Raw genomic sequence first — 11035 nt, forward strand, 5'->3', positions numbered from 1 at the left:
TGAGAATGTAAATTTATTTCATACTGACAGGTTCTTAAAATGGCAGCAACCAGCTTAATCTATTTGTGTAAAGAAAACAACAAAAACAAAAAACAGAAGGGCCTAAAATTGAAACTTCCTCTTCTCTTTGGTTGCCTTTGTGGCGTTCTGTCTGCAAGATTATGGTCATGGCAGCTGAGAAAAAGAACAATCTCACTGAGGAACCATGTAACAAGATGAGGATGTATCACTTTGCACTTTAGTTTTTGAATTAGAAAAAAAAGTGACTAAATATAAGCTTTTGCACAAAATTTAGATCTATGAATAAACTAAAACTAGTGGTCTCAGAGCACGTTGTACCAATTCAGACAAATTACATTAAAGGTCAGAATCCATGCAATTTCAGAGAAACAGTTCATTTCCCCTTACAGTTGTTCTAACCTACACTTAAAAATAGACAAGGATGCATCTAACTAAAGAAACTTCAAATGGTTGCAGCATCTATTATACACTGATTCTTTATAAATCAAAAATGCAATTGACTTGCACTTTTTTAATAAAAAAAAAATACACTAATGAGTAAATGGTTGACGCCACACTAAATAGTGGCTCTAACAATGTATACATTACAAAAAAATAAGCTTCTAAATCAATCAGACTGGAGAAAAAGAGTTAATCCACAGCTTTTGTCCCTCTATAGTATAAATGTGATGCGACACAGTCAGCTTTTTCTTTTTGGAACTCCGCGAGAGAAGATCCCAGCGAGAAGATCACAGCAATTAATTTTGTCAAAATGAAAAGTCTCCAAAGCTTACACAACTAAAGCACAAAACCGGATCTCAAAATCAGATAGTCTTCATCACAACAAGGCCAGCTAATTTGCAATATTTGTTGATTGGTTCAACAATAACATTAACATTTTAATCATACCAGGTTATGCAAACCATTGTGGAAAACATGGAAAAGCTGCTAAAATCTAACAGCCCAAACTTTGTAAGAAAGGATATTGCCGAGCCGTCCTACAGTAATGTAACACAGCGCCATGATGATAACTTTCTCCCTGAAACCTTTTATCCACATCTTTACCACAGATGCAAACAAATGTGGCATCATAGAAACCTATATAAATTATATCATCAAAAAACCCTCCTTAAAGGGCTTGAATGATAGCAAAAGGTCAACTTAAAAGTAACCCTTCACACTACCTACCTGGATTATTGAGATAGATGAGGACATCTCCAGGATGTCATTAGCTAAGACCACCTAGTCATCTTCATTTGTTCCTTAACTCTTTTTGATGCATGCCCTTAAAATCTAGAACTATATTTACCGACAGTCGACAAGAAACAGTTAGGTTTCTTCAAGCTAATCATATAACTGAATCAACCGTTTTTTTTTTTTTTCCCCCAACTTATCTCTTGTGAAACAAGTTACTGTATTTCTTTTTTTAACAAGCTTTAACAGTATGCGTTTTCTGACGGCAAATCTCACGGTACCACAGAGATCGATACGGTAGAACATGTCTGTAGTTCTGCCGCAATCGACACAGATGTGTGTATATATATATATATATATATATATATACATACATACATACATACATACACACACACACACACACAGCACCAACTTGAATTAAAATAAGCAGCTATATGAATTGCATGTTCTTGCTTTAAAACTACTTCTGCTATGTGTGGTTCTGTCTGCCTATTACAACACTTCAACTTTTTTTGGCTTTTAAGAGAAAAACCTCTACTTTTCAGCGTAAGAAGCTGGTTTTTGTGCTTCCTTTCAATCTGTATAGCATTGAAAGAGCTAACAACTGGATCTGCTAAATATCATTGTGAAGAGATGGTGAAGATAGGGAGGTTCAAAAACAATGTGATAGGCAGCTGTAGAATGAGCGCCCTTCTAACCACACATCTTCACATGCTCAAACCACAACATCTATCTTCACTTGTTTTGACACATCTTGAACTACACCTACCCTGGGGGTGTAGCTATGGCTGCCATCGTTTTGTGAAATGACTGAATTAAGCCTGGACCACACCAACGTCAAATGCACGAATTTCAGGTGGGTTGAATAAAACGAATAAATAAATACTGCTGCTATGGCAGAATATGATAAAGAAACTCATATAAAAGCTCATTTTGGACCATTTTGCTGACCTGGGTTGTGAATTCTCATCATACATGCGCTCCTTCCCCTCCTTAAACAAGCTGATGGTCTGCTTTGTCTTCTTGGTCAGGTTCTCCATGAAGACCCGGAAGTATTCGTTGTCTCCCAAAGTCTCCATTTTGCCCTCGTAGCGAGAAAGGATGGTACGCAGGTGCTGGTACGTGTCTGGCAGCAGGTCGAGGATGTATGGGGGGCTGTTCTTCAGAGCCAGTTTGGGGTTTTGGCAAAGCCGCACCACCTGCAGAAACAGGAGGATGTGAGGGGGAGAAAGACACGGTTAGTAGATTAGAAACATGTATGTGGTGGTAATGTGAAAAAGGCAGACAGAAAAAAAGTTTCATAAAAAGCTAGTGAAGAAAAAAAATATGTAGAAAGACGAATCAACCGGTCTGAACACTTAAAATGCAGAGTTTATAAATAGTTGAAATCACATTTTCAATGGTATGGCTCCCTGCTACATTGAAACAGACCAAACAAGACCAAACAATACACATACAGTACAGAACATGCTAAAAGATTCCAGTCCTTAAAAGCTAGTAGATCTAAAAGAAGTGGATTATGCATTATAACACATTTAATATTAATCCTTCACTTTATGGCATTATCCACTCTACCAGAAGTGTTTCACTTTCTCCATAAGATTCCTGAATCATCCATTACAGTATCCTGCCAAATACTGAAAACCATTATTGACAGAACAAGAGAAGACATACGATGCAGGTCAGCTGAAGGTCCTCTGGTTAAGTTAGAACAGAAATGTATGTTTTGGTTCCATCTTTATTACTTGTTATAGTAAGATTTGACTAGAATAATGCCCGGCTCAGGCCCATTACACTGAACACACGTCCACAGTCACAAAAAATGGCTGCAGTGAACTAATTTTCTCTATCAGACACAGAGAAACTTCTCAAAATTAATGGGAAGTTAAATGAAATGAAATACATGGTTGAAATCAGACAATCTAATCTGAGCTTATGATGTTTACCTAGAAGAGTGGATGTGCAAGGCTTGTTGTAAATTAAAAACAAAAATGCAATTCTACAAAAGGCTTCATCACAAGGCCTGCGAATAAATACAGTAAGCCACACTTTTCAGATAATTTTTGTTGAAACCATACACAATTTCTCTTCCATTTCAAAGTTGATGATTACTCCTACTAAATGAAATCCCAACAAAATGCATTGAAGATCGTGGTTTGCAACATGTGACATGGTGGCAAGTTGGGAGAGGCTGTTGATGTGTTTACACTTCCCCATTTTAATCAGTGCATCCTCTAACCCTTCTACCTCAAAAAAAAAAAAAAACTACATTAAGCACCATTTCCTTTACTTAACATTTGAATATGATTATCATGCAAATCTGAAGGGCTCAAGCGAGGCTGTTGGGGGAGAGAATGTAATCATGTGCTCCAAGTTCACACAGACCTCCAACAAAAAAATTGTAACTGTACAAAACTGAACTTCTGGTATTTGGTTTTAATAACTTATTCATTTGAATTTCAAAACATCTGTGGTCACAAGCAGATGGAACCAAGTTGAGAGGACTGAAACACATCCGATCGACAGTAATGTTCAATCTGTCCTTATCCACATCAGTTTAACTCCTGCTCTGTTACTGAGTCACTGCAGTGAGTGTTATTAAATTAAAAAAACCTGGCGTAAAACCTGGAAGACTTTCATGAAGCGTGCTAAAATACACAACTATCACTGACATGTGCGCTGTAAACATATGTCCTTTAAGCAAAGGAAAGCCCCAAAAATACATTAATCAAAAATAGATTCTTATTTACAGATCTAAACTTGGGCCTTCAGAGAGCTCGACTATCAGCCTTCAGCAGCGACTCTAACAATCGTGGCAGGAACAGGAAATGGTTCATTTTTGGAAAAATCAGGCCAGATCATTTTGCACCGATCAAGAAAAATGTCATGAACACAGAGAAAATGTTGTTACGAACAGCATTTGCTTTTATTAGAGTCAACAGTTTGCAATTAGGATGGAAAAAAAAAAGACTGAAGAAAACCTTGAGTGATTTTAAAGTTAGTTAAATATTTGCTATTTGTAGAATTACCAGTATCAAGATATAAGTCTTAAGCAGTTAGGAATTTAAAACTGCTGTATTTTTTCTATCAAACTACGCCATAGTTTAAAGCTTTAGCAATAAATGTCAGTGAAAGTGTAATGAGAGCAATATTCCTTAGCTGGTTTGGTGAAGGTAATGAGTATTTTTCTCTTCATAACTGTTAATTTATATTCTCTCATAAAAATTACAAAAGCAAACCAAGACAAAGAAGAAACGCAGTACAATATTTAATACTCCTGGCCTGTTAAGTGTTGCTTCAAGGAAATGCCTTAAAAGAAGTTCTTATAGTTTTATTCACCATATCTTTATTGGTCCATTTTTCTAAACCACTCAAGACTTCGCAACTGAGCCTCAAATAAAATTTGCAGAGTTAAATTTAGCATTAGAGCTTCGAAGAACCAAGATTTGATTTATAACCAACCGAATGATGAATAACTGAAAGAGCTCAAGCCAAGCCATGAGGCAAACCAGATGATTAACCATCTTCAGAAGTAAACAGGAAAATATGACATAATCTAATATTCATTAGCTCCAGCAGTTTCCTAACTTAGCATGCAATTCATTTGAAGACATTTTTAGTCTTGAAACTGAAAAAGCAGGAAAGATACTCATAACGTGCTTATGGCAAAACTCTGAGGTAGGAAATTGTGCTGCAAAACTTCAACTTGAACAAGCAAAGAGACATTTTTATGCAGATCTGCAAGTATCAGAATATACTGCAGATTAGGGATTGCAAAAAAACAAAAAAAATCTAACTTTAATATTAAATGTAGAATTTTTCATTCTAAAAGCATGCATTTCTATCCCCCAGAGGTATAACACTTTTAGGTAAATATACTATTTATTATGTTAACTTTTTCAGCAAGGATTCAAGGCTAGTCAGTCATATCAGTTTTCTTTACATCTACAAACCGACGTGTTACAGCTAACAGTAAATGAGGGTTACACCTGCTTGACTTGCAATTGCACTTAGTCAAACACACGTTATTGCATGCCCATCTGCATGAAGCCGCAACATCTGGGGACCCTTACATCTCAGCTTTTATTAAAACTTCTGTCTTCAAGTAAAAGCTTGACTGCCTTTAAGCAAAAATGCACTCTGCACCACTTCTCTCCATTTAACACTTTAAAAGGTTTTTAATAACTAGAGATGACCTATAACCGGGGAAAAATGGTCTATCGCTTAAAACTTTAGTTTATCATTTCTATTTTTAGCAGAAAATATATCACTTTATTGAAGGGTTTAATTTAATACAAACAATAAAGGTACATCCTTTACAGTGTGTTTTTTAAGAAAAACAGGTGTTTTAACAATAATTATCTGCCCTACAATAGTTTTAAAAATGAAAAATGTGCATAAAATGTAGACATCGTACACCCAAAAGTGATTCTCTGAAACTATGAATGCAGTCCACACTTACTTTGTATACCAGACATTATATATGGAAATTGCAGCTTAAAACAAGGAAACCCATCTCAAAAATTTCCTCGTACTGCTGCCAGGGTGACATTTATAGCATGTAATTTAGAATAATGATTACCAAGCTGAAATACAGCACCATATTTGTGAACGTTTCAAACTCATAATTCTTTTTTTTTTTTTTTAAAGATGCCAAATATGGCATAAACTACTTCATAAAACCAGGCAAATTAGTGACTAATATTTTTGAAAATAAGAAACACAAAGATAGATCTAAAATGAAGCGCACAACTTAATATGGTTAAAAATTACATTGGCTGATATAAAAGTTACGAAACAATTTTTTTCTAACATAGCGGTGAAGCATTTCAAGGAAAATAGAGGAATAAAGATAAAGGGCATTTAAAAAAAGAAGTTTAATCTGGATGTCGATCTAATTAAATTTGCAAACATAATTGTCAACCATATGTTTAAGGTTACTGCGGGTGATTTTCTACAGTGAGTAAGTTTCAAATTTGCAGGTTTTTCACAGAAAAAGTGTCAAAGCTCTAAATACTTCAAAAGTATTGCGGCATGCTGAGCCAGCTAACATCATTAAGGTTCACTAAGGGTTTCAAATTTACAGTGTAAAAACCTGAAAGTCTTTATGTCCTAGCCTGAGATTTAAAGTGCTTTGATTAAGTTGTCAGAAATGAATGGAAACATCATTGATATGAGAAACAAGGGATCTTCACGCAGTACGTTACCCAACTTTATCATAACACCATCTTCTACTTAGCAGTTGATATCTGACATGCTACTGGTGGAGCTTTAGCTAGCAGCAGTCCACAAGCTGAAGTTAGTGGACAGTATTTGTTACCCTTGTCTATAATGGAATAAGTAGCTCGTTCACTAAAATTTTGCTAATGTAGGCACACTGCGTAAAATAATCACAGAATATTAAATCTGCTGCTGATGGCTACTTGTTAATACAGCGTTTCCTGAAAAATAAAAAAATACTGTCATTCATCAATTCTGCATTATTAAATTTAAACACCAATACGCGTTCCAAATTCTTAATGTACCTATAATTACAAAGCCGTGAATTTTGGGCCCAAGGCTAAATTTACAGAGCCACAAACATCAAATGACAGGCGACATCCAGATTTCTGGGTAATGTGGTAAAGCCACTTAATAGTAACTGAATATGTCTAGCAGTTTAGCATTCTCAATTGTATATTATGCCTCACGATTATGCAGAAAAATAGCAATATTTACATGGTGCTGCATTCCTTGTAGTAGGATCACTTGTATTAAAGGTAAAGTGGAGGATTTCCGCGAATTTTTGAAAAGACCCTCCCACTCCACTTAAAAAAATAAAAATGCACATGCATAACCCTGTACCAGCTCCTGAGAGGGAGCGCCTATTAAACACATGTGAGAGCGATGCAAACAGCAACTTTTAAACAGAGTTCTCACAAGGAGAAATTGGCTCGTGCATGCTCTGTTTAAAAGTTGCTGTTTGCATCGGTCATATAAGCTAGCTTCACAAAAAAAGATTTGCAATTTTTCCACTACTTCCACATGTTTCTAAATGCCTCCAGACCGTACTTAAAGTCGTAGGGAAATGGCTGTTCCAACGGTTGCAGTTCCAAATTCTTCAGAGTGGTGCACAACTTTACACGAGTAAATAAAGTGAATGTGTTTGGTTGATTATCAAGGGGGCGGGATTGTTGTGGCAGAAGGTTCGCAAGCTTTTTGGTTGTGGCCGGTTTCTCGGAAGCATCTTGCTAACCAGTTAGCATCTTAGTGCTAGTAAGTTACCAAAAGGAAATTACATTGGGACCAAGTAGCAATTAGCAACGACACTGTCAAGGAACTCTATGGACAAAGGAAACATGCAAGAGGAGGAGACTTTTGTGTTGGAGGTTGTGAATGAGTCTCCTCCATCATACATTTCTTATTTAGAAGAGGAAAGCGGGTACGAAGATGTTATGGAGGAGGACGCCAGGGCGGTAGAAGCTTTGTTTGGTGTAGAAGGCTTACAGCCGTATATAAGACGTAGGTCATCTATGCACCAAAATAGACCATAAAAGATTAACTGCAAATCCAGTATTCCATACAGCTACTTTTTAATAAAAATCTGCTTTTCGTTTTCAAATACAATTAAAGCCTGTTACACAGCATTTTTTAAATAGCCATTGGATTTCATTGTTTCTTATAGCATAAAACGTGAAGATAATAGCATCCATTTATTTGATAATGGCAAGGAGAAGGTATTATAGAGAACCTAAAGAAGCAAGGAGAGCTGGATTCATGTACCGGTAGTCGTTTCAAAAAGTTGAATATCTCTTTAATCGTGCTAGATTAGAGGTCACGGAGTAGCGGACCGTGGTCCGGATCCAAACCCACCTGCTGGCTAATCCGGACCCAATCTGATTTAAAACATTTAGAAATTACCACATGCTGTCTGATGACAGTGTCTAAACGTCACATGCACTGCTTCTCCTGTTACCCCGAAATCCCACATCCTCCATCACTGCTCCGCCCCGCAGCGCTGCAGAATACCTGCGAAGAGCAATGTCTACTGCCTCCGATGTTCCTCTCGTACTGCTGTGCTCTGATTTATCCTCAGAGCTTGAGGAGAGCCATTACCATTACATTTGTAGGAGCAAAACATGCAAACGCTTTATCTAATATGACATATTAAAAAAAAAAATCCCCATCAGCATCCAGCATATGTGCAGTTTCTGATGGAGATGAGAAATCTGCTTCCTGGTCTGTTGATGTAAAAATAGTTTGCATCCAATCTTTTAAATAAACTGTTAGTTTTTTGAAATATATAAGAATTATGCTCTAATTTGTAGTTAACGATCTGTTGTTACTATATTCTAATTTGACAAACTGGGTCTTCTCGCCATTCTTTTCCTGTTTGGTGCGATTGCAATACCGGATCTTGACCTGGCCGGACAGGAGCACATTTTGAGTATGTTTGGCTCAACCTGCTGCTGTGAAGCAGGATTCTCCACCATGAACATAATCAAACATAAATATGGATCCAGGCTCACAAATGAGCACTTTGATATGTGCTTGAGAATGGCTTCGTCTCCATTGTAAACCCGGGTTTAAAGCCTTGCAGAGCAGCGCAAAGCCCACTGCTCTTTTATTAAGCCAGAAAAAAAAATTAAATACAGTCAGTTCAGGTGTTTTAAAAAATATGTGAATCAGGAAATTATCTATATACCAAACTGAAAAATTGTTATTCTCTACTTCAAAAACACTTAAGATTTTAAAATGGAAAAAATCTCTATTTTTTTTCTTCTATTTTTTTATTTAAAAATTCAATTTATAACACCTAAATTAAATTAAATGCACCTCATTTAATTTCAGTGTTAAATTCTGTTTAAAGTAACAGATCAATAAAAATGTCTCCAGACCATTACTGGTTAATGATTTTCCTTTATTCGGACCCCATTGATTTTTAATTGGTTACCCCTGATCTAGTACTATGAACTAGCAATAGATCAGATCAAAGGGGGGTAGAGATTTGCAACTTGTTGGCTTCCATGTTAATGAAAATGCCATGTAGAAATGGTTACAGCTGCTTTCAACCACATGCCGCTGGAATAAATTAAAGTGGAAAACTTTGGTAAGATGGTAGCCCCTCAGCTTCACAGCTTACAGCAGAGACATCAAAAAAAGGAAGAACAAGAAGAGACACAGAAGAAGCTGTTTGAATCGCACAGGAAACTGGGGGTCGAGTTGCTTCTGACGTTTTTCCGAGAAGTTGTGAGATGAGTCTCGTTAAAAAAAAAAAAAAGAAAGAAAGAAAAAAAAAAAAGAGCATAATTAACCCGGTTACAAAGACACTTTTCATGTTTTCCTACAATTTATTGCAGCTTTAGAAGGCTGACAGGCAGCTGACTACACGTACAGGAGATTAAATGATTCACTACTTGCCTACAGGTTGATGTGTTTTAAATGATCCCGTAGGAACTTGAAGAGTTTGTTAAACATGTTAATATTTAGGATAAGAGGTGACCGTTACCATGGTTAGCTTAGACCTTAAACTGGTGTAAGAAGATCGATCTAAGGCCATTATCAGACTAAATCTGTTTTTAAATAAAATATTTCATATAAACAGAGATATAGGAAAGATAAACAGACTTTAGGAGACAATATTAGCGAAAGTGAGCTTCTAATGTCTAGCTGACTAGCTAACCTAACATTAGCTGCACAGATTAGCTAGCAGGTTAGCTAAAGTTGGCTAAGAGTTGTCATGGACATAAAACAAATAAACAACCCTTAGCTGGTGTAGGTGTGTGTTTGCTAACCTTGTCCATTAGTTTCCAGCATTTCTCCACGGTCTTCTTGTCCACGGCCCCCGGCTGGTGATGGGAGTGAAGGTGGTGATGGTGTGGCTGGAAGGCATCCTTCATCATTCCGATGATCCCCCCACCTTTCTTCAGGTTCCCTGCCATGTTCCGACTCGGGTTTAGGGTCCGAGAGGCGAGGCAGGGGCGGGCAAGGGTCACAAAGACCGAACCACCGCCTGTAGTTAGCTCTACCGGGCGATGGTGAGTCCCTTACCCCCCTGCGAGGACAGCGCCCGAGGGGCGAATCCGAGCCAGGGTGCGACGGGGAGGTTAAACGGAAGGGAGGGAGGGTATTATCCACTGAAAAACCCCATCGTTAGGAATAAAATCAGATTACAGAAGAAATAGGCAGCCTAGGGAGGAAATGTGCACAATCGCCCTCCCCTAAACCCTTGTTGTTGCAGCTAGCAGCCTCTTCTCTCCCTCTCTGCAGGGACCAACGCAGGCTAATTAGCAGAACCGCCTCTGCTCGCCCTCAGCTGGAGGACAATAGTTGCTGTGTCCAGACGCCTTCGGGTCTCAAATGTGTCCCCTCTTCTTGACAAGCCCTGCTGTCGTTCCGCTTTTCTCTCAGCAGCAGCGGCAGCAGCAGCTCTCTTCGCCCGTGCCGCGTCTCTGACGGGAAGTTCAGTGGCGGTGTGACAGTGTCAGCGCTCCCCCGCGAGCGGTGGGGTGACGACATACGCCTCACACCGAGCAGTAAGAGGAAGTCTCACCTCGAGCTGTGATGGCTTCGCGGTTATAAACGGGAACAACAACAAAAAAGACTTAAGAGAATTAAACACTGCCCAGTGTGTTGAGCTTCCCCAAGTGACGTGTATGTGTGCGGCGGCCCTTTCTTTTTCCTGTTCGTCCTCTTCCGTGCAACACCCCCCCTCCCCACCCATCCTTATTTCCATTTTCCACGCCCTCTATGCGCGTCCCCATCAACGCACACAAAACCGGACGCGCGCTTCCGCCTGTGCAGAGCATTCATGAAAAGCTGGAGATGTGTTTAATGCAGCTCTGTATCTTTCAAAACT

At 38.2% G+C, this 11035-nt stretch overlaps 1 protein-coding gene across 1 annotated transcript in view; it reads right to left on the reverse strand.

The window, feature by feature from the left end:
* Positions 1 to 10118, reverse strand: part of cbl (Cbl proto-oncogene, E3 ubiquitin protein ligase) — a 48734-nt gene extending 38616 nt beyond the window's left edge. The window contains exons 1-2 of the mRNA XM_015380427.1: positions 9972 to 10118; positions 2149 to 2396 (exon numbers count right to left, since the gene is read on the reverse strand). Of these exons, the coding sequence (XP_015235913.1) occupies positions 2149 to 2396; positions 9972 to 10118 (395 nt within the window). The remainder of the gene's footprint in view (positions 1 to 2148; positions 2397 to 9971) is intronic.
* Positions 10119 to 11035: the final 917 nt, after the last annotated feature.

This window comes from Cyprinodon variegatus, unplaced genomic scaffold, assembly GCF_000732505.1.
Source record: "Cyprinodon variegatus isolate N-32 unplaced genomic scaffold, C_variegatus-1.0 Scaffold213, whole genome shotgun sequence".
Classification (NCBI taxonomy): Eukaryota; Metazoa; Chordata; class Actinopteri; order Cyprinodontiformes; family Cyprinodontidae; genus Cyprinodon; species Cyprinodon variegatus.